The 24,668-nt window shown below is 45.1% G+C and overlaps 2 protein-coding genes across 2 annotated transcripts in view; one reads left to right on the plus strand and one right to left on the minus strand.

The window, feature by feature from the left end:
• Positions 1-20,525, minus strand: part of MAP3K13 (mitogen-activated protein kinase kinase kinase 13) — a 63,804-nt gene extending 43,279 nt beyond the window's left edge. Inside the window, exon 1 of the mRNA XM_017729390.1 lies at positions 20,411-20,525. The gene's annotated coding sequence lies outside the window, so the exon portion shown is untranslated. The remainder of the gene's footprint in view (positions 1-20,410) is intronic.
• EHHADH (enoyl-CoA, hydratase/3-hydroxyacyl CoA dehydrogenase) overlaps positions 13,342-24,668 on the plus strand; it is a 48,848-nt gene continuing 37,521 nt past the window's right edge. The window contains exon 1 of the mRNA XM_017729391.1: positions 13,342-13,638. Coding sequence (XP_017584880.1) covers positions 13,342-13,638 — 297 coding nt within the window. The remainder of the gene's footprint in view (positions 13,639-24,668) is intronic.

The raw sequence follows: 24,668 nt of genomic DNA on the forward strand, positions 1-24,668 counted from the left end.
AAGTGTATTGAAAAAATGCTCCCAAGATCAGCCCAGCACATCCCCGCAGCACATCGTGATGTTACGTGGCACATTCGAAGACAGCAGAGAACATCCAAAATTAAGTATGCACTCTCAAAAAGAAGCTGGGAGTAGAAAAATACCTCAACATATTTAGTACATCCTTTCTTAGCACAGGCACACACTCTATAATCCTTTTATGGTACAATTTTAATCTAAATTAAGCAAGCAGCTCCAGTAAATAGCTCAGAGCTTTCCACATTACAAAATTACATCAGGATTTGATTAGCCTGTAAAATAACGTACTTCAAGGTAATCTATTAATGATATTTTACACTTAATTTTATACCCAAACTCCAAGCTATTTGTTTTCCTAATTTTAAGCAAATTTTAGGAAAAGCATAACTTATTACAGTCCTCCTACGTACATACAACTCACAATATCATTATTCCTGTTACTACCACAAACATGCAAGGAGAGAGACAACAACTACTGAGACTCTCAGTCCTGAGCTCACTGCATCTTTTTTCCACCCCCTGCCCTGCTCCCCCCCCAAATTTCACAGGCTGCAAGACTTAGCCCAGCTCTTCATAAAGTTAAAGATAAATGAACACCCTGAAATTACAGAACTTTAATGCAAACACTAAGAGTTTCTCTCTACCCACAAATACTGTTTTCCTTATATCCTTCAGACACAACCCAGCTATTACCACACTGAGGGATTAGAAATACCCTAGCACCAGTGTCTTGCCAAAATTAAGAGACTTTAGACAAAAAAAAAAAAATCCATGTGGCACCATCTGCCTCACATTCTGCACCACAAATGAGCTGCTCTCAAGGCCACTCCCAATGTTTGGGAAGTTCAGCACATTCCTAATTTTTTGCTGAAGTAGGAGCAAGGGCCAACTGTATTTGAGAAAAACACTAAGTTTTGCTCACCACTGTCATTTCATTTTAGGTCTCTCCTTATCTTTGCTGGTTTGCCACAAAAACAGGACAGGTAATTCCACATTCCCAACAAGGAAAAGCTTATGAGGTCCAGGTTAGGCTCCATTCAGAGACTCTATTTGGGCAACAGGAGGATGATGATATAGCAATATTCTTGCACAGGAAAGTACCAATTTGCAGCCTCTGTGACCCCATACCAGCCCTGCACGAGCTATTTTAATTACAGAACAATTTCCAAATAAAATCTAGACTGAACATACATGTATTTTAACAGTTTTATTAGATAAACTTTATCATTTATACTTTAATATATTAAAAATGTAAATATTTGCCTTTGTTCACAAGGAAATTACACAGTTCTACTAAATCAATGAAAAAAACCTCAAAAGCCAGTAATTATAATTTTTACCAATATTTTAAGACAGGAATGGTGCATGTAAACAGAAGGTTTATTTTCTTGCTTAAAAAAACGAACACTGTAAGCAATACTACAGATGAAACAATAATAAAGATTGAAAGAATCAAAACCACACAAAAATAGGAAAAAATGCATTGGGATACCTTATCCTTGTAAACACAATTCACATACATATATAGGAGACAGCAGAGAAAATTGGAGAGATGTTCATAAAAAACATGAGACACCAGATGCCCAAAGTTGGCCAAATGCCACTGGAATAAATTACTGCAATTCACATGAAAAAAATACAGCTTTTAAGGACAGGTTTAAAACCACCATTTGATAACTGGCAGCCAAGGTGGGAATGGTCAGTGCCTAAACGGGAAGGGACTTGTGGGGCCGGAGGACTTTCAGCACCAGAGGAGTTCAGCTCTTCCTGCAGCTCCATTTACCACCACCTTTTATAGCCTTCGATTGGCTTTTAACACTTGCTTCCCACATCCGACCTGAAAGATTTCCTGCCTCTACAATCCGGTCCAGAAGCCAGCATGGTGTGTGGCAGCTTCAAGCCCATAAGAAAGCATAAAAGCACTTACTCACTGGGTGAAAACGGCTGATGTGAACAGGACAGACCCAAAAGCCAGCACAGAAATCACCCCAGCTGGGAACAGGGTTACAAACACACCTGCTGATTGGATTTTATTTTTCCTCTTTAACATAACCATTGTGGACCCAAAGAATTCTTCCAATCTAGTATTTCTTATCCTACCAAAATACCAGCAGAATTCTGACTATTTGGATTCAAGTGCAAACCCCTGCAGATGGATTTTTGTTTAAAGAACTGAACAAACAAAACATTATTTGCTTCGAAATTCTTCTACTTGTGGTGAAAGCCGAGCTGTGCTGAAATCAATAGGACTGTTGGCATTGTTTTCAACTGAGCTGGAATTTCATTTCCTGTGCCCCACTTCAGATCTGCTAAAAACCACTAGAACACAGTTTTGACCTTTCATAACAACATCTATAGCTCAAAATAAAGCGTTTTGTGCAAAATAAATACTTGCTGGGCAGGTTACATAAACAGCAGGAAAGCAGCAGCTGTGGCTGGTTTCTTCAGAGAGCAAACTTTGCCCCCAGCCTGGCTGCCCTGGATTAATGATGTTCCTGTTCCATCCCCAGGCTCTGAAGCCTTGGGAAGTCCGTATCCCAACTCAGCAAGGTGGGAGGGTTTGTTATTTTAACCGTTGGCTGATAACAGCTTATCAGCAGGTTTTCAAAGGTTAAGCTCAACACACATGCATGGCAAAAGTGCAAGGAAAGGACAAGGGAAATGCTGAATTAGTGCTCCCTCTCCTCCTGCCCCTGCAGCAAGGGACAGAACGTTCTCATACCCCACCACCTGCAGCAGTGCCAGCAAAGAAACTTCAACCAAAACTCCTGTTCGACCGAAAACACCTGAGAACCCACCAAAAGTGCTTTCTTTCAAAGGAGGAGCTTGCTTTGCCTGCTGCATTCCCACTGGCTGCCACACAGCATGGAAAAGCTAACCAAAATCTTTAAGTTTGGTCCTTAAATACAAGGCAGTTTTATTACTGCTGCCAAATTCATCGCTGACACCAAGCTCCATGACAACTCACTGGAAAACAAAAACAAAATCTTCAATTTAGGGCATGCTATGGTTTTTATTTCTATCCCAACCACGTTACTGAACTGTAAAGGGCTGATGCAACCTTAAACCAGGAAAAAAAAAAAGCCCAGTTACAGACTCATTACTAATTCATCCTGGCTGAAGCTGCATACCAGCAGCTGCTGCCTCTCTCAATTAACAGCAAATATTGAACAGTATTGTCATTTAACGGTGTTCACTGCCTGCTGCCCTGTCCACTGCTGCATTTTCAAACGCTCTGGCACAATTTAAAGCTCAACACTAATAAACAGAGCTTAGTTTAACCCCTTAGGTATCAGAGCATAGCTCACAGCAGAAGTGTTTTACTCGCTTCCTACATTCATTAGGTGCTTGGCAGAAGCTGAAGCCCAAGGATGCAAGGTGCCACCAAAATGGTATTTGTAATTCAGAGGCCCACGGGGTGCTTGGCTTCTGCAGAGGGCTCAGCACAAGTGTGAAAAATGATGGAAGTAACTCCAGCAGAGCAGCTCTTTAGGAATTATTGCCAAAAAGTTGAAACGAAAGAGGAGAAAGAGGAGGAGACCACACATTCAGCCTCTGCTGTTGAAGATTTAGAACAATAAAAACCCAAAACAAATGGGGAAAAAAAATAAAAATAAAGATACCACCATTCTTCAGGGAGAGCATAGCAATGCTGTGATTCCTGATGACCCCTTCTCTGCACAGGGGAGTCAAAAGAGCCCAAATTTGAACCTCCCTTCCCTCTACTGTGGCAGTGCCCACAGCTGCCTTTTGGCCAGGCTGGGTTTGAAGTAAATGATTATACAAACAGTGCAGCCAGAGCAAGCAACTGGAAGTGCAGCACTGCCACGCTGCCTCTGTAAATACTTCCATGCCCTACCTGCTCCGTGGTGTCAGGTTTACTGGAAGCCACTGCTGTACAAGGGACTGTACAGATCCTACATTTCATTTCCATGCCGTGTTCCCAGCACACCAGCAGGAGGGAGCATCTCCAGGCTCTCCTATGAGCCCACTGCCAGCTGGGCCAGGGCCAACGTGTGGATACCAAGGACCTGGGGAAGGGAGGGGATGCTGAGCCAGCCCAACTGGACTGCAAGGTGCACACTGGCAATTTAGATACCACGAGAAAAGATGGAGCAGCTTCTGTCCTGTGTTTATTAGAGTAGAAGCTAGGATAATGCCATTTCAGCTGATCCTGAAATTAGGGGAATTCAGTTATTTCTCAGGTACTGGACCTTCGTTCTACCCCTTCTGCAGAGGGAGCAAAGCATGGGAGCTCCAAGGAGTGATGCTCTGAGGGCTTGTCAAATACATGAGGGAATGGCTTGGAAAACTGGGCAGGTAAATGTAGGCCCAGGCTCTGGCCAGGGCTCTCTGAGAACAAACTGTCCTTGGGTTAGCATCTGGCTGCAAGTCCCCTCATTTTCTCAGGTCCCTCTGCCTGCACAACTCCAACACCCAGCCTGGTTTGCTGGGAGGATTCCTTCCCTCCAGGTTCCCCCAGCACCTTTGTGCCCATGGGGTCTGAGGTGCTCAGATAAATTAGGTGATATGACTAATACCTGCCATCTGCTCATTGTTACCTTCCCTCTCCTCTCCTCTCCTGAAGAGGAGTCAGCACTAAAGTGCTCGTTCTACTCGATCTATTTTAGGAGCGTGGGCTTTCAGCATCCATGCAGCACTGCTTTAAGCTAGAAAACTTAAATCAAAGAAGTAGACCATGCTCTGGCAGGGAAAATTGAGCACTAGGTCCTGTAAAAGCCTCTGGCAAGGCTCAGGAACAACCCTTCTTTTGCAGAAGTTATCTCCACTCCGGTGTGCCCAAGGAACAGAACTACTGCCCAGGCTTCACTCCAGGCCACAGAGCAGGGGCAGATGAGATCCAGGCCTTGGAAAGCATCCCACTGCTCTCCATGGAGACCAAGGCAGCCAACACAGCTTGGAGCATAGACAGGCAGTGTGCCTGTGCACTGGGTTATTCCCTGCTTCCAGGAGTGAGGAGCTCCTACCCAATGACACCACCTGGGAACAGAGCAGGGAACAGAAACAGGTACCAATAACTGAGGGCACATCTCTGCCCATCAGACAGGGGGGGAACCTCAACTCACAGGGAATAGAAAGCATTGCTTCTGCCAACAGCTGCCCCCCGTACGTCCTGGTGAAGGGAAAAAAGCAAACTGGGCACACAAAGGAAAGATGGGGAGAGAGGCCAGTGGAGGATAATTTGATTTCACTGTATTTCTTAGAGGAGCTGCGTCAAAATGCAAAGAAAAGAATCATCACAGTGTAGGAGGCTGAAAGATTTGAGATGGAGCAGTGAGGAGTCTCTGGCCCCATAAATGTTTAATTTGAGCAAAGCAGCAGATTAGTAGTAAGCACAGTTCTGCTGCTGTTGCTGAACTGCACACTCCTGCTTTGATTTCTAGATGACACACAGTGAGAACGTAAGTATAAAAATAAAATAGGAGAAAAGCAGGGAGATTTTCACACCTGGCACTACAAACAGAGCTGCACAGGCCAGCAACACACTCAGCTCCCTCTCTTCTCTCTGCTCAGGGCAGCAGCACGAGGGTGAGCAGCACACATGGAGCTCTGGAGTGCTCCCAGCTCTGATAGCCCAACACAGTGCAGGGGACAACAAGAGCTACTGCACCACACCTGAGGAAGCAGCCAGGGCTGCAGACCGCTGACAAAAGGCATCATGCTGCCTGCCAAGAACACAGAAGGAAGATGCACGTGGAAACACTGAAAAAAATGGATCCCCAGGCCCTGGGAGCAGAGAAAGGACCCAACTGGAACTGTTCCTCTTGCAAAACTGTCCCTGCAAGGACTGACTTTCTCTCTGTGCTCCTTTCCTAACAAATAAAACTTACCAGTCAGGATCATTCTTTCCCCATCACTTCCTTGAGTTATTCCCATCCCACTCAAAACAGTAAGCTCAGATTGGTTAAATAAATCCTGAAGAAAAGTTGCTAATTGGTGTTTCTTCCTGCCTAAAATGCATGAACAGTCTGAAAAAGAAATAAATGCATTCCATGACCCCTGTGAGATCTCCAGCTCCATTCTCCTTCCCTTTCCTGCTCTTTATTTCCCTTAGATTGCCACCTGATTATCTGCTTCTTTCCCCTCCACCGTCAGAGAGAAGCCTATTTCCTTTCCCTATTTATATCTTTCTCACCTCAAGCTTCACTCTTTTTCCTGCTTCTATATCCACTTGCTGAAATTCAGACAACTCCTCTGCTGCCTCCACCAGCATATCTAGTCTTCCTCCCAGTCTGCAATCCTAAAGAGAAACGTGGCTTCACTAAAACCAAGCACAAAGGTTCAATTAGACTCCGATTTTACCCCAGCAGCATAACTGTTTTATTGGAATTATGTCACTTATCCCAAAGCCAGCTATGCCCAAGAACTGCCTAGACAGGCTCAGAATGAGAGCAGGAAACCCTCTGGCTCAGCCTTCCTCACGCCCTGTAGGAGAGCCTGATCCAGCTGAACACACTGGTAAGGTAGGGAATAGCGCACCACAAATCTGTCCAGCCTCTGGAAAATCTCCACACAACAAGTGAAGGTCATCCATCAGTACAGATTTTCTCTTTTGAAGCATGAACAGATTTAAAAACATATACACTAGTATTCTTATATTTTGCACTCTCCTCAAGGCTGGGAGTGTATTTGAGAAAGTGACCATGAGATGCAACTCCCAACAAGTGGTTTACTGCTTGTGAAAAAAATTAGGAGGAAACAGAAACCCACAGCAAAGCCCTGATGAACCCCCAAGGACACAACCACTCATTGCACATACAGACATACCAGAAGTCTCTTTTTCACTGCATTAAGCTGCTGGGGAAAAAAACTTGCAATGCCAGGACAGCACCCTGGACTCTTCCACACACACCTGACATAGGAAGGTTATCACCTCTGATAAAGCAGGACCTCAGTTGTCCCTGCTGGCTGCTCTGGATTTTCAGCTTCCCAAAAGCTGATGTCATGGCATTTCTCCTTGCAAAACAATGACCTTTGCAGGCCTTTGGAGAATGAAGCCAAGTCCAACACTAAAAAGATACAGATGACAAGGAAAATGCTGGTGTGCCCTGCTACTCAAATGACAGGAAACATTAAACATTTACACATTATGACATGATTCTACTGTAACTGCAATCTCCCGTGACACAACCATGGCATTTTTTCTTATGAGAACTCACTCTGAATATACAAGATGGATGGCACTGAGTAAGGGAAGCAGTCCCATCTCTCACCAAACGCTGGCTGGTGACCTCACCCTCGTACTGCACCAAGGCTGCAGAAGGGAGAACACTCCAAGGAAGCAGCTCTTGGACAGACTCTCAGAACACCCCAGGAGCTCAGCCTGTCATGCTTTGTGCCAGGGAGGCTCTCTCCTCACCAGGACTGAGGTGACACTCCCCAGACCAGGACCCTCTGCTTCAGAGGAAAGCACAGACACATTAAATAGCTTGAGCCATAAAAAAAAAACCATCAAAACCTTCTTCCAGCCACCACCAGAGCTGCATTTTACACCTTGCTTGCTGGAGAGTCAAAAGGAAACCTCCTTCACCTCCAGCTGACAGCAGCAGCTCCATCCCTCCAGGACAGAACCAGCTGTAAATATTGGCTGGAAATACTTATTCCCACTGGGGACTGGCAACTGTCTGTAATTGCTGGCAGCAGGGGGGCCAGGGGAGTCTCTCTTGTGCCAAACAGCAGACAAAACAAACCAAAGAAAAAAACAATGTCACCTGCATATACTGCAATACCTGAACCTACACAGCACTGATGGGGCTGCATCTGTGCTGAGGCTGAAATGAAAAAATGTTAGAACAGCTACTCTAAACTAAACTACTAAAGCTGCTTATAAGAAAAATGACCGAAAAGATGCTCTGTCCTTTATGCTGTAGATCCAAGGTGAGGAAAGGCCACAAGGGTATGTGACCAGAACACCAGAGATGGATCACGGCCCTGCAGGCCTGGACGTGGACAGTGGTCCTAGCAAAGATTTTTTTCATGAGTATTACAACACTCACACAGTTCACTCCATAAATACAATCTCAGCTTGCTAGAAATGCGTTTCTGACTGAGCACAGTAAAGAAAATACACACCATGAGCAGAAGACCCAGGTTAATCAATGTTGTGTGTGTTTAGTTCAGCCACATCAATACAGACTATAAGATATTTTTCTCCATTTTCTTCAACCAGAAAGTGTTCAGGAGTTCATTTAAGTTTTTCATAAGAAATTCTTTACACAAGCTGATCAATAAACCAAGGTTTGGGAAAAAACAGACAACTATTAGAATTCTACAGTGGGACAGTAATTTCTACTCCTACCAGGTGCCCGTGTAAGCTGGGTTGCAAACCTGAAAGTCAAAGCTACCTGCTGACGTGGACTTGTTGACTGACACCAGGAAGACCAAGAAAATAGTAAAAGGAGCACCCAGAAAGAAGGCCAAAAGACAATTCAGTATTAGTTCTAGACAAAAGTTTATGCAGGAGGAAATTTCTGGCTGGCACACAAATGTGAACTAATCCCTGAGAAACTGCCCAGTTCACCTGTTGAGGACCTGCCAGCCATTCCATTGGAAGACAAGGTGAATTTATAACCTGGTAAATTCAAGGCTGAAGGGATGGAGAGCAGTAGCAGGTGGCCTTTGATATCAAGGTCTTCGCTATTGCAGCTTCAGTACCTTCCCTTGCTCCAGGCAATCACTTGATCTCACATGGTTCCCAGAAAGACCAAATTCTACTTAAGAGGTTGCAACAAAGCTCAGGCAACATTTTCTCTCAAAAGACATCTTGGGAAACCGAAGCAATCAGAATGATGAGGCTTTTTGCTCCTGCCAAGTGCCCAAGGTAACAAAGGTAATCAAAATAAAGGCACAAAATAAGACTCTGACTGTAGATGGTCAGTGTCTAATACAGGGATGATATTTCGGGGTCGGATTTTGTGAATATAATCATCTGAGATGACAAGAAGAACAATTTCCTTCAGCACATGAGAGGAGCTTGCAGAGAAAAAAAGAACACTTAATGGTCCCTTCTGCCTCTCCTCTGGGTTTGCCTTTACTCTCCTCTATAACAAACAGGTTGATCAAACCTCTTCCTTCCCACGTGCTCCACGGGGAGGGAGGCATTGCAGAAACAGGCTCGTTGCTCTCAGTACTTTAAAAGCAAATGTATTGTACAGATAGGGAATCTCAACTACACAGGAACATATGTATTTTAACCTGAAAACCACAGAAATTAACCTTGATGTTGCAAAATACCAACCAGAGAGAGAGGGGGAAGGGATTGTATTTTTACCCAAGTGTGGGAACAGTTCCTCTTGCTCCAGACACATCATCAGCTCCGAATGGGTAGAAGTATGTTCTCTAGGCCCTGTAGTGTCTCCTGCAAGCCTGAACACACTGGTCCCTCCGTTTATGGCCATCCCAAAGATGGGCAAAGGGCAGGGTAGCACGGTCGAATGAACTGCTCAGGAGTATTGCATTTGACACTCCCTTGGCCAAGGGAATAATGGAATGAGGTCTGGAGGGTTCTGAAGCCAGACTGCTGATAGGAGAATAAAGATAAAGCACTACCAGAAATTAGCCCTGAAGATCAATCCTCAAGCACAATGCTGAGTTAGCTTCTTGCAAAGAAGAGCAGAGCAGAAGATCTCCTTTAGCAAGGAGCCCATTTCTTCTTACAGCTCAGTTACTGATTGTCATCTTGGGCTAGAAGGCCATCATCAGCCAGAAAACATAATGGTTCCTGCTCATGGCTACTGAGCACACAGCCTTCACAGCTGCAGCTGCACGTGGGACTGTTGTCTAACACCACAACACCTTCTCATTCCTCCCAGTTGCCTTGTTACACTTGCAATCCCAAAAGAGACTAGAAATTCTGCTTCCTGAGTAACTCCCAGTGAACCCAGTGAACCACCCCAGGGTGCTGCAGAGAGAAGGTTAAAGATTCCTCTCACACAACCCCCCTGTCAAGATCTTGGTCCTTCAATATTCTGCTCAGAAATGTTACTTCTACTGCAGTGTCGCAATCCAACACCTCAACACATGACAGGAGAGAAATATACCTTAGGAAAAGGTGGGAAAGGTACATTTAAATAGTACTTGATGTCGCTTCTCCAAACATTTAAGTATGAGCTAGACAGTGAACAGGGTTTACTGGAGCCTCTGAGCTGCTGTGCCCTCCCTGCTTCCAGCACCAGGGAAGCAAAGCCATGGGATGAGGGTCAAACTCCTGCATGGCCAGTGCAGCACGGTTTGGAGGGATGTGGATGGAGAGAAATGACTTAAAATGGCCCAAACATCAGGTTTGAAAGCAGAGAAAAAGCCTTTCCTGACAAACATGCAGGTCAAAGAAAATCCCATATTCCTTTGACCTCCATGTCTTACTGCAACTGTTCATATACTTTGGGGGTTTTTTTAAAAAAAAAAGCACCAGAAAGAATGAAAATCATTCCTAATGCACTTACATGCAACATTAGTCTATTTTCACTGGTAACTGCTACTCACCCTTCTTCCATTCCAATTTCTGGTCCTCTCCCCTCTCACCACCAAGACTGAGAGCTGGCACATCCCTCACCCTTTCTTCCCCTCTTGTCGAAACCTTATTTCCACTGCTCTAATAGTTCTTGACTTAACTGGGACAAGGAAAATTATTCTGGGCTTCTCTGTCCTAGCAGTTAGTCTATTCTGTATTAACCATCCAGAGCACTGCAAAATCATACTGAAGCCCCAGGCAACCATTCTAACGCTTCCTCAAACTCCTGCTTTAACCAAATTGCCCATTTTTACCAGACTTATCTCCAGCCATTTACATAGATATAAATATATATATATATATATATATATATGAACTTCTTGTATAAAAATCCTTCAGTGTTAAGACAACTCAGAAAAGCTCATTTGACAGCATTCATTCCAAGAGCTCACAATAAGCTAAATTTCTATCCAACCTTAAAACAGAGCTATTGTTTATGCAAGATAGAATTTTTGGCCAACCTTTTAAGCACTATGCAAAAGCATTTACCGTACTTAAGAACAGAAACTTCAGTAAGTATTACACACCAGTGAAATGTATAATTGCATCCACTAGTTAAGGCATGGAGCTGAAAGGCCTGGCTTTCAAAAGCTGGCTTTCAAAATGGCTCTCTTGGCCTGTTTTAATCTAAACTATCACATTCAGCCACCCTAGCCAAAGGAGAGGAATTTTTAGGTGCACTCATCTCAAACTCTGACCTTTACTTTGTATCACCCAATGTCCAATATCAACACCATTGGTGCCATTAATTTCTTTAAGGGATGCAAATGGGTTTCTGCACAACCCCATTTTTCACAGCAATGTAATTACAAATTTGGTTTGGCTGATGGCAGAAGCAGTTTTTGAACACCACCATGTGCACCTCTGAAGGGATGAGCTCTTTTCAGAGTAGAGCAAAATGCAAACTGCAGTGACCTACCCCTTACTCCGTTACAGAGCTGTGTCATTTCTGGTGGGGAAACAGCAAAGGGAAATTTTCTGTACTGTGCTGTGAGAAAAAAAATCCCTTGCATTTTTTCAGATGGCACTTCCCAAAAACTGCCAATCATTTTAACTGCAAGAGACAGCATGCTACATAAATGTATTATGACTTTCTAGAGAAGTGCATCCAGGAAAGCCTTTACTTTGGAGACACATAACCTGTTTGGAAACTCTTCTATCAGGGAAAAATCGGGGCTAGTTTCCATTTCCTGCAGTCTGTGCCTGAGACAAGCAACCACAGTTTGAGTCCACCACTAAGTTATGCTGCCCAGGCTCTCAGTGATCAACACTCTCCCAGCCACGAGCATTAAGCACCAGCTCATTTTGCAGCCTCCACTCTGCCCATCCCAGGGCTGGAAACGGAGAGGGCTGGCTGAGGGCTGGTATCAGCACAGGGCAGAGCAAATAAAGATACCAGTGTAATCACCTTTGAGATAAGGCAGCCGGTGCAAGCACAGCTGTCTAGGAAATACACAGCAGAGAAACAGGAATGCAAAGTGTAAGCAGGAGTTCTGCTAGACCTGAAATGATCTGGACTGAGATACAACATCCTCTGCTACTGCTGCAACATTCTGTCAAACAAACATTAAGTTTTTCCCTTCTTACCTGCCCTCTCAGGAGAGAGCACAACCATTTAAGAGCACAAAGCTCCATTTTTCAAGTACAACAGAAAAATACAAAGTAAGGCGGCCTTCGGAAAAATTCTAGATGGACAAGATCCACACTTAGTGGTGAACGAAGTGTATGATAAGTTTCGGGATAGCTTGGTTGAGCTTAACCAAGAAAGGTCTAAGCCGCGAAGGCCACGGAGGCCTCAAGGCCAAAAAGCATCCGGGAAAACAACTAAGTGGATGCAAAAAAGGGCCGTTAAGAAGGGAAAATATCTAAGATATCAGAGGCTGTTCCAAATTCATAGAGGGAGGTTAGCACGTGCTATATTGGATAACGTGGAAGCCCTCCAGTGCCAGATACCATCTGGTGATATTCACAAGGCATTTAAGGATAGATGGGAAACATCTGTTGGTTTTAGTGGTCTTGAATCCTTCCCTATATATAGGGAAGCAGATAACACCGTGTTTCGAGACATGATTTCTGAAAAAGAAATTGGTAAAAACTTGAATGAGATGTCTAAAACCTCCGCTCCTGGGCCAGATGGGATTACTTTGGGTCATCTTATCAAAGCAGACCCTAAGTTTTCCCAGTTGAAAGAGATCTTCAACCTCTGGCTAGCCACCGGAACTTTACCCGATGCACTACGGGACTGCCGGACAGTTTTGATACCCAAGTCATCCAATGAGGAGAGACTTGGTGATATCAATAACTGGAGGCCTATCACCATTGCTTCAGTGGTGTTTAGGTTATTCTCCAGGATCGCAAATGCGAGACTGGTTCGAGCATGTCCCATCAATCCCAGACAACGGGGTTTTATCAGTGCATCAGGTTGTTCCGAGAACCTTAAGCTGTTACAGCTTTTGGTCAAAAAGGCTAAACAGGAACATCGAAGTTTGGGGGTTGTCTTTGTGGGTATTGCCAAGGCATTTGATACCGTTTGCCATCAGCATATAATTGCTGGCTTGGTTAAGAGGGGGGTTGATTCCCATATAGTCCATCTAATTGGTGAGATGTACAAGAATATCAAAACGTACATCGTCACCAAAAATGGGAAGACAGACCCTATTAACATCCGCTCCGGTGTTAAACAGGGCGACCCAATGTCACCTTTGTTATTCAATCTGGCGCTGGATCCTCTCCTGTGTAAATTGGAAACAGAGGGATTTGGATTCCATCATGGAGGATTTAAGATTACGGCCATGGCCTTCGCCGATGATCTCGTACTCCTGAGCGATTCCTGGGAAGGCATGTGTTTTAACATCAAAATTTTGGAGACCTTTTGTGAACATACTGGCCTCCGAACTCAAGGGGAGAAATGCCACGGCTTTTACATCAAGCCGACTAAGGACGCGTATACCATCAATGATTGTCCTGCTTGGCAAATTGGAAGAACTCCCCTGAACATGATTGACCCAGGAAGCTCAGAGAAATATCTTGGTACGCAGATCGATCCTTGGACCGGTTTTGCTGATCCAAAACTCCCAGAGAAACTTGAAGTATGGCTTAATCGGATTGCGTCTGCACCACTTAAACCCCTTCAGAAGACCGATATACTCAGGACATATACCATCCCTAGACTGATATATCTGGCCGACCATACCGACGTAAAATCTGGGCTCCTCGAATCCCTTGACCTTATGATAAAGAAGGCGGTCAAGGAGTGGCTTCATCTTCCAACTAGTACATGTGATGCCATCTTGTATTCGAAGTTTAAGGATGGAGGGCTGGGACTCATTAAGCTGGCGGCGCTTATACCAAGTATTCAAGCGCGAAGATTGCACAAATTAGCACAATCTTCGGATGGGACGCTAGTTTCTTTTTTGAAAGGGGAACATCTGGAATTATTCTATGAGAAATTATGGATTAAAGCTGGTGGAGTTCGAGAAACCATCCCCCAGATTTGGGATCCCATCCCTGTGATGGAAATAGTCAGTGAGAGTAGCGAAGCCTTGTCAGAGTGGGAGACACCACGTTCCAAGCTACACCTTCCTAGACCTTGTGACTGGCGGAAGGTTGAGTTTAATAAATGGAAACATCTGGTTGCCCAGGGCCACGGGATTGGAAATTTTGAGAACGATAAGATCAGTAATGATTGGCTGTTGCATTACCGGGGTATCCCTCACAGAAAACTCATAACGGCGTTGCAATTAAGAGCTCATGTCTACCCCACTCGAGAATTTCTGGCAAGGGGTAGACACGATGTCTGTGTTCGATCTTGCAGACACTGTGGCGCTCTATACGAATCAGCTGCCCATGTCATCGGAAACTGTCCAATGACTCAAGAAGCCAGAATTAAAAGGCATAATTCCATCTGCGAAACCCTTAGCAATGAAGCTAAGAGGGAGAATTGGACTGTTTTCCAAGAGCCACACTTGAGGGATGAAGAAAACGAATTATTTAAGCCAGATTTAATCTTCGTTAAAGAGGCAAAGGCATTGGTGGTGGACGTTACAGTGCGATACGAGCACAGCAACTCTTCACTGAAAGAGGCCGCTGCAGAAAAGGCAAAGAAATATCAACGCCTTCTCCCGCAGATTCAGGACCTCACTAATGTAACTTCTGTAGAGTTCACGGGTTTCCCCTTAGGAGCGCGGGGGAAATGGTATGAGAAGAACTCTGAGTTGCTTGAGGCCATGGGACTCTCTAAAACGAGGCTAGGGAGATTAGCCCGGACCCTTGCATCCAGAGCGCTCTTCTCTTCCGTTGACATAGTTCATATGTTTGTAAGCAAAGCTAGAATACCTGTACCTGTATAATAAAGGCCCCTTCCCTCTGTGGTTCGATCTGGACAGTGGAATTGGTTTTGGGTGGGAGGGGTTCATCCGCTCTATCGTGTCTTGCCCAGATTTGGGCTACAAATTCGAATTTGACCAGGTGGACGGGCCACCTTTACTTAACCCGGAAAAGAAACATATAATTTTATATGTTTATTAAATAGCAGCACACAATCGGGTTTGGGGTGGTAAACTACGCATACTCCTTTCCTTCCTAAGCTACAGCTGCAATGGACAATGCAAGGACAAGGGGGAATGGTTTTAAACTAAAAAACGAGAGATTTAGATTGGATCTTAGGAAGAAATCCTTCCCTGTGAGGGTGGGCAGGCCCTGGCACAGGGTGCCCAGAGAAGCTGTGGCTGCCCCTGGATCCCTGGCAGTGTCCAAGGCCAGGTTGGATGGGACAGTGGAAGGTGTCCCTGCCCATGGCAGGGGGTGGAATGAGAGGATTTTTAAAGTCCCTTCCAACCCAAACCATTCTGGGATTCTCTGAAACCGTCCAGTTTATTGTGAGCCCTTTTCTGCTCCATGTCATGCACCAGTGGCAGGGCCCCTGATTTCAGCCAGCTCAGCTCAGACTCCACCCAGGTGATGCTCTGGCAGTACCAGCAATGCCAGGAGAAGGGCAGGACAGAGCTCACCAAAGGTGTGTGCTACCCACTCAGAGCCACCACCTCAAACCCCTGTCACAGGGCACTTCAAAGATGGACAAACCACTGAAGGTGGATGAAATAGCAGCTGAGATTGCCTGCACTTGCCTTCACAGGCTGGGACTTTAATTAGAGCACTCTAGAGTGCATCAATAACAATTTTAGAAAAAACAATACCGACTTCATTTACTTTTACAAAGCCTTTCCCCTCATCTTCACTGACTACAAGTGTCAGAGAAAGGTCAAAATAGCTTAATTTGCTTCTGCACTGGGCAAAAAGGCATGAAGAACAGCCAGTACATTTAGCTTTCTTCATTTGCACTGGGGCTTAAGGAAGGAGAGAAGGAATTTGTTATCCTCAAACTGACCCCAGGATAACCTGGTTGCTTTTACCATGGTTGTGTAAATCGAAAAAGAGAAAACCAGAGATTAAAGCTGAGATTAAAAGAGATGCATCAACTCAAAGACAGTAGTTAGATCTCAAGGCAAAAAAAACCTGTGGTAACAGACATCAGAACACAAAAAACTGAGCAGCTTTCCAAACACAGCTACTCCAAAATAGCAGGCAATGCAATGCTCAGGCACCAGAGAATGGAGACCAAGTCAAGTGGTAAATGAATTAAATAAAAGTAGATTGTGGTCCTTATGAGTAATGCTGAATTCTCCTTTACCTGGAAGCACTGGGCAAACATTATTTTAATAGAAACGTAATTCTGCTTCAAGATGGCAAGTGCAATGTGCTTAAGAAACAATATAATCTTATTTGATAAGGGGACCTGCAGACAAGCAACACTACCTGGCACATTTACAGTTCCTTTATTGCTGCACCTGTATCTATTAATCAGTATCCAAAAGTCACACATAATCAGAACATAATCAAACATTTTTTAAATGCATCCACACAATATTTAAATGTGGGATAAGTATATCTTGAAAATAGAATTGTTTTACTCAGGCAGCTGGAAAAAACATCATGGGAATCTGAAGCAATGTCTCCTTTTCCCTCCAGTGTGATTACAGGTTTTTACAGTGTATTTCCTCCACTAAATGTCAGCCTAAAGTGCTCTGCTTAGCAAAAATTATTTTCTTAACAGCAGATCTTAATAAAATAAAAGTGTGCAGTGGTTTTAGTCTGGACACTTTCTAACTAAACTGGGCTACAGACGACTCCTGGCATAGAAAGGTCCCAGACCAGGAATTCCTGAAGTTTTGCTCATGGCAAGTTAATTACAGTGCAGTGGGTGAGCAGCTAGCCTCAGGCTGATGCTGATTGTACACTGTGCCATTAAGGGGATCCATCAGGCCTCAGTGGTGATACTTCACATCCAGTTAAAGCAAAACAAATGGTTCCCAACACAGCAGCTGGAACATCCCAGCAAGCCCACGTACATCCAGCAGCCAAGCTGTGAAATCCACTGCCGCAACACCGGCTGTAAATTCCATGCGGGGATGAATCTTAGGGATCTTCCTACAGGAAACTTGGTGTGTCTCAGGCTGTTCTCACTGCTTGTGCCACAGCTCAGCAGCACCTACTGGGCTTGCAGTTTAAAACATGGAACCCTCGGGATTGCCAGGAAAGAGAGAGAACCCCACAATTATCTGGACTTCCTTAAGTGTCCTTGGAGGTGGCTGGGACAGCTTTCCTTGGCAGAAGGGAATAAGCAAAGCCCTGAAGGAAGTTTTAGTACAATAAAGATGTAACCAGAAGTTGATGCAGCTCTGCCCCACAGCTCTCACCTCCAATGGCCTGGTCAGCTCCCCCAGAACAGTCTCAGCCACCCAGCACCAGAAACATTCCCTCTCTCAGAGAAAATAAGGATGGAAACTGATTCTGGCTGGGCAGCATCATCCAGTTTTTGCCCAAGGTTCAAACCATCCATATTTTGTCAAGATGCAGGTTAAATTGATGGTATATTTTTGTCCTAATGAGACAAGAATTTAATCCACAAACAGCAAGGCATTTTCAAATCCCATAAGTGCCGACATGCTGGGGCAGACAGGCAAGGAGAGAACCTACCAGGGACCTCTACACCTATCCAAGGTTTTCTAGTTAGGATAGAAGCCTGACAGAGTCAAATCTCCACATGGAAAACAGACACAAATCCAGACTCCAGACAAAACCCAATGGTTATCCAGTATCAGAACATGTGCACACTGCAAGTCAGCCTTATGATGCACAGGTGGGCTAGTGAGTAACATGCCCCTGTCCCTTGCTAGTAGAGCTTCCCAGTGAGCACACACACTTGAAGCACCCTTTCCCTGTCCCCATGGAAGCTGCAAATCTCCTCCAGGAGATGCACCATGTCATCATATGTTACCCAGAGAGGTTGTGGCTTCCACACCCCAGAATTGGTCAAGGTCAGGCGGGATGGAGCCCTGAACGACCTGATCTAGTGAGTGGTGCAGGGGGTGGAACTGGATGAACTCTAAGATCCCTTCGGAATTGGTCAAGGTCAGGCAGGATGGAGCCCTGAACAACCTGATCTAGTGAGTGGTGCGGGGGGTGGAACTGGATGAACTCTAAGATCCCTTCCAACACAAACCAATCCATGGTTCTAGGATTCTACAATCATTCCTGAGCCACCTCTGGCTGCAGCAGCTGCTGGAGAAGCACAGCTCATAGAGCTCCAGCCCTCCCCGCAGCAGCCCAGCAGGAACAAAGTGCTGAAGGCTCCAGTGACAGCTCTGAACACCGTGTGCTCCCATGGGATGCACTTCCTCCCATGCCCTGTCCTGCAGGAGGGATGCAGCCAGAGCAGGCACCACATCCAGCCCACAGGCCACCTGGCAAGACACCTCTGATCAAGAGCCAAGAACCAGAACTGTTTTACTGGAAATATCTCCAAGTATTTCCCAGCTACTCTTGAAAATCCCTCCTCGAACAAGGCTGGAACAGCTCCTGGCTCCAGTGCAGGCACCTCTCCCCAGCTGCACACCGTGAGAAGTCCTTGTGCTGACAAAATCTGGTGGGGTTGTGATAGCAGCTAAGAAAACAGAGAGTAGACAACACACAAGAAATAGGAACAAGTACTCAGAGCAGGAATACCAGCACAGCCTGATATTTACTTAATGACTCATCCAGAGGAGGATCCATCCCTTTAGGCTTATGGCCAGCATGAGAACAGGTAATAGGAGAGTGTATGAAATCACTGGAGCTCAGCTCCTCCTGACCTCTGAGAACAAAGAAGCCTTAGAACAGCAAAAAATATCCTCTTTTCACTCCCTCTCTTCACCCTGTTGCACAATCTTTCTCCACAGATTAAAGTCGCACCTTTTACAGACCAGGAAAAGAGAGAGCAAAAGGCAGAGAAAGTATTTCTGCTCATCCACACAACAGCAAAACACAGACTACACCAGAACAAGTATTTCCCAGTGAGACTCCCTAGCTTTAGGAGGGTTTTTGGCAAAAGGTTCACAGATAACATCTGAAGAGGACACTTGGAAAACACAGGCACTTAGGAAAGACAAGAGAGCTTTTGGAACTTAGTCACATCTCTTGCTTTGGGGCTTTCAGGTTTCCATCCTTTTATGCAGAACTGTGCAGATCATACCAGACACCAAAGAGCACCAGTGAATGTGAACAGTATTTCTCTCTCCAGCCACAAGACTTTTCTTCTTCAACAAGTAAGATCCCCTGACACTGCATCCTCTTGTACCTGTCAACTCCTACACTCCTGAGAGGCTCTCACTGCTGCCAAATATACAAATGTTCAGGGAACTCACATGGCTAATGAGCTTCAAATCTACAAAAACACATGAAGACTTCACTGTAGGCTGAACTTCTACTGGGATTTTTCCCTCACATGGAAAAGCATTTATGTACAAAAGGCCTGTGACACCAGTGCTGAACATTTTCAAGCTATTTCTGTGCAGACAGAATGACAACTGACAACCACCTATTTTTTACCATTTACATTCCACTATTGTCTTTGAGTTCAGAGCTGCTAGTTGGCTCACGCCAAAAAATAGAAAAAATAATTATTAACAAAGTAGCCATCAGAAAAGCGAATTTATTGGCCTAATTTAAAAAAATCAGAATTAATGCTGCTAAGTAGGAAAACTTAGGCCTACATAGCTCATGGCTTCCTTTTATATGTTATTTATTAAACTGAGAGTAAAGTCTGAACCAAGATATTTTAAACCTTAACAGTCCCAGAAATGCTGGTTTTATTTCAATGTTGAGTGCAGGACTTATGTAACATTTCCCAGTCTGATTTCTGTTATTAAAGGATTTTAAAACAAAACTGGATGGTCACTGCCTACAGCCCTAAGGGGCTGAGTACAAAAATAACATAAAAGATATCACAAACGCTACAAAATACAATTCTGATTTAATTTCATTCAAGCATTATGTTCTTTACTTTGGGGAAATTACTTTACCATCTTTGATAGCAAGCACTCCTCTTCAGCTCTTCTGAACACTGAAAATATCATTTGAGGTACAACTGGAACAAAACTTGGAAATGCCTTATGTAATTTAACACACTTGCCAAACTAAACCAAAGTTTGTCTTACAAGCTTTACTTTCTCATGCTGCAAACAAAACACCTACGTTTTCTCCACTCACCAGAAAATATCCATGTTCCCAATGGCTCACCTCCTTCACTAAGCACTCCAGCTTTTTCAAAGGCTTCAAATCAATGATAATTCATTAGTGGAAAATATTCCCTACTTCCTCCCTATTTCTCCTGGTGATAAAATACACACTTTCACAAGCAAGTTGCCATGGGCTGTGCCAGCCCAGAGAGGCAGTGTCAGGCCAAGCTGGAGTGAGGGTGGATCTGCCTTTGGTCAAGGCCCAAGACATCAGGCCACTCATCTGTCACACACCAAACCTACTCACCTTCAGGACATGCTATTTTCCAGCAGGAAAGTGTGAAAAGGCTCATTTCGGAAGATGTAATGGTCCATCAGTTTTTGTCCTTAACTCTCTGTGCTGTTCCTCCCAAACTGGTGTTCTGGAGATATAAAAAGAACTTCAATTTAAAATACTGCTCAGATAAACACTAAATTTTTCCTGCTTTTTAGCAAGCTCACTGAAAGGTCACCTGAAACCCATCTGATGGTCCAGTGAATTACTGAATTACTGAATTACTGCTGTCTTATCTCAAAGGAGGCTGCAAGGAATTATTTCCTCACCCTTGCCACACTCACAGCTTACACATCTACCATCCACAGCAGCAGACTGAGAATTCATCCTGAAGATTGGGAATGGGCAAGAGACTTATTTACAGCAGTATTGGTGCCAGACCAGACCTGAGAATTACACTGTGTTATCAAAGGTCCCTTTCCACCTTGCCTGCTACATCTGATATAGTGACATATATTTACTACACTTAGGTCTATCTCAAAAGCATAAACACTGAACTTTTCTGCTGAATTTTGCTACAGTTCCCTCGACGACAGATTACCTTCCCTCTCCTCGCCAGAGACACTTCGGTCCAACTGTGCAGCACAACCAGGGCACTTCTTACCCTGCTTGGGACTATGAGGAGTTGGACACATGTTTGCAAAATTAGGCTGAAAAGGCAAAGCAAAAGCACTGGGAGCATAAATGAGCAAATGCCACGTTAGAAGCAATCTCCCTGGCAGTCCCATTTTGCAGCCAAAATAATTAGACCACTAGCAAGAAACATCCCAAGTAGATAAATGGTGTGTTACGAGATTAACCAAGGTCGCTTCTCTTACATCCGTCTTTCTAAAAAGATGCCTCCCCCAAAAACTTAACCCTAGGGCTCCATCCAAATTAAAGATTCACTGTTGATGTACATCAGTACAAACTAAATCAAAGTATTCCAGAGCCTGCCAAGTGCTGACTGCCCAAGGAAAGGCCACATGCCTTCTAAGTGAGAGAAATCTCCATTTGAGAGCCACCTAAACTCTGAGACTGCTGCCGCTGCTGGGTGCTCAGAGATAACTGCCAACTCATTAAAATCTCACATTAGAAGTTTATTAAATATGCAAACATTAATGGAATTGGACTAGCAGCTACTTAGGCAGATAAAATTTCAACGCGGCGCATCCCGCAGTTCCCGTTATCAGCGCTGTGTCCTTTTGGAAGCGTCTGTGAAAGACCCACAAAGTTGCTCAAGGCAGTGAAACCCTTCAGCTCTTTCAGATTACTTAGGTCACACTCAAGGTTCCCACTAGCCCAGAAAAGACTCCTGCTTCCCAATAATTACAGCTCAGTATCTACTGTCCATTTCCACTTTCACACTTCACTGCTGGAGATGCAAAGTCTTCCCAAGGGTTCTTCCCCTTTTGGGGAATATCTGCAGGACAAGTCCCACAGCTCTTTGCAAGCTCACAGGTAGAGAGGTTTTATATATATCCCAAACTCACAGTCCTTGTCAACTTGCTGCTGGAAGAACTACAAAAGGAAGAGTAGGGTGTCATACAGACAACAGTGATGAAAGAAAAGGGCTTCAAAAGCACCTCTCCTGAACTTCAGGTAACTCCACACACGCACAATGTGTGTGTAGAGCTCTGCTTGGAGCTCCTCCTTTCCGCTCTCTCAAACACAAGTGTCAGTCCCCCTGCAAACACCACTCTCAGCACATTTTGCTCCACAAAATGCAGTTTCATTCCTGGGTTACTCTGCAAAGTCCCAGTGCCTGCTGAGTGTCTCAACAAACCTCCAAGCTTTTGCTGTAGAGTGACATCAGACTTGGAAGTGTTCTTCACTAATGCTATCAGCATAATCTGAGCTAGCCCGAGGGAAAGTGGGACAAGGAATATCTCTCATCCCACAGAGAATAAACAAGTTCCTAAGAGTCCCTAATGCACCTTCAGGTGACTCTGGCAATAGCCAGTGGCTTCAAAGAATGTCTGGAAGATTTAATCCTCTAATTATGGAAAAACAAGCGTGGTCCAGCACCTCCTTCTTGGAGATATGAGGTCTCAGCAAAAAGATGGAAATGAAATCTTAGGGAACAACCTTGGAAAAATGACTTACAGGGGAAGAAGGGAAATGAAGGAGTATGAAGTGATCTCCAAAGAAAACACGGAGCTCATTGAGCACAAAGAGTCTGAGCAGGTTCTTTACCACCACCACGAGGGACAGTCTGGAGAAGCGAGGACTGTTGCCATTGTCAACAACCTCCCAGCACCAGCCCATGGGATGCAAAACTGAACTCTGTGTTTCTTTCAGTCCTGCAACCACATGGGCCTCTCAAAATAGAAGGTTCAAGATGCCTTGGCCAAGATGGAATCAACAAAATCCCCCGTCCATCACCTGATGCAACACCAGGCATCACATGTTGCAGAACCTTGAGCAGCAGCCAGTTTGAGGTCAGGCACACAATAGCCTCCCACTCCTTGAACCAGGAAGCCAGGGCTTAGGTTTAGATTTTTTAAAGGAGAACCGAATTATTTTGGAAATTAAGGCAAAGAGAGACTTCAAGGTAATCTGGGTTCTGAAAAGGGTACTGACCAAATCTCACAGAGATTCTGGGGACTGATCTTTGCTGCTTCAGTGTGTTCAGAAACACAGGAAAGCAGCCAGCTCATGGCTGGCCCCAAGGTCAGCTATTCCCTGACAAAGCAAAGGAAAACCCATACAAATCCTTTTAAGAGACATCATGATGACCTTCTGTTGCAGACTGTACATTCTGGCCCTAGACATGGGGAAAAATGACTGTGCAAACACTCCCTAAGGCTCGAAGCACTAGAAGGCTTCTATACAGGTATGTCCTCAGTCAACCACCCACTTGGTCAGTCCAGAGCTCCTCAACTTGACTGCACTACACAGAAGCACATCAACAGTTTGGATTATCTCTGCCCAGAGAGCTCCTGCCCACAGGAACAGGCAGTGGATGACTGAACACAAAAATAATCCTTGTAGCTTACAGCCAGCACCCTTGTTCTGCCCACCAGGCTGCAGGAGGAGTCTCTACCCAGAGAGCACACTAAATCAGTTAGCCAGCACCAGTATTCCCTCCCAGTACAGACAGGCAAGCACACTGAAACTACAGGACACTGTGCCTAGGGGAATGTAAATAACCCATTGAAGGAGAGCCCCGTTTGTAAGGGAACCAGGGAGGTCACAGTGCTCCGTGTCAGGTATATCACATACTGACCCGTGCCCAGGGACACAGGAGTCCTTCCAGCAACCCTACAGCTAAACACCTGCTAAACATTCTCCTTTCCAAGGTGGTGTCCCAATGACACCAAGCACTGGTGAACTTCAGTGTTCAGGAAGACAGGTGGAAAACAAATGATTCTATGAGGACTCAGCCATCCATCTGCCACCTGCTGAGGTCCATGGCACCACCAGCACAAGACCCCAGCACTGTTTCCTCCACCAGCATGGAGGTGTCAGGCTGACCTGAAGCCAGCAGCAGCACTCGATACCCAGCATCAGTGGGAAAGTCCTCTTTGAGGGATACGTGAGTTGCCCAGACACAGGGAAGGATGACATTGCAAGGAAATTTCATCCCCCTTAGCACTGAGCCATCCTGCCACAGGCCAAAGGTCACAACTGTAGTGGCACCAGCTAAGAGAGCGACAATCCAACCTGACAAGACAGGCTGGCACGCTGATACGGAGATGCAGATGCTGGGGCCAACACCCTTTATCCATGAGTTGTAGGGCAAATCTGCTGAGCTAAGATAGGAGCAACCAAAACTCACAAGTCTCTGAAATGTGGACAAGGTGTTTCCTGGCAACAGTAACAAACCAATGAAGTAAAATGAATGTTTTCTCAGCAATTTGCTGTCGGGTGACCTCGCTAAGACCCTTCTGCAGGAGAGAGGACCCTCTCTGACAGTACCACCACCAGCAGCTGACCCAGTACAGTGACACCAAGGCTGACACTGCTGCACTCCCCTCTGCTCGGCTCCGAGGCTGGATTCCTGACCACCTTCTCCCCAAGGGAACTTCACAAATAGCCTTTGCTCACTCAAGGGAGACCACGCCTCAATAAACCACAGGCAGAGGCCTTTGTTCACAGCCCACACCACAGCGGCTCGCCCGCTCCAGAGATGGATGAGAGGAGAAATGTAGGGCACACATGCAGAGAAAAAGAGACACTCAGAGTTCAGAGATGCCACAGATCCCATTGGCAGAGGCAGGGATGCCCACTAAAACAACCTGCCCGGGCT

This window comes from Corvus brachyrhynchos, unplaced genomic scaffold (assembly GCF_000691975.1).
Source record: "Corvus brachyrhynchos isolate BGI_N302 unplaced genomic scaffold, ASM69197v1 scaffold63, whole genome shotgun sequence".
Taxonomy (NCBI): Eukaryota; Metazoa; Chordata; class Aves; order Passeriformes; family Corvidae; genus Corvus; species Corvus brachyrhynchos.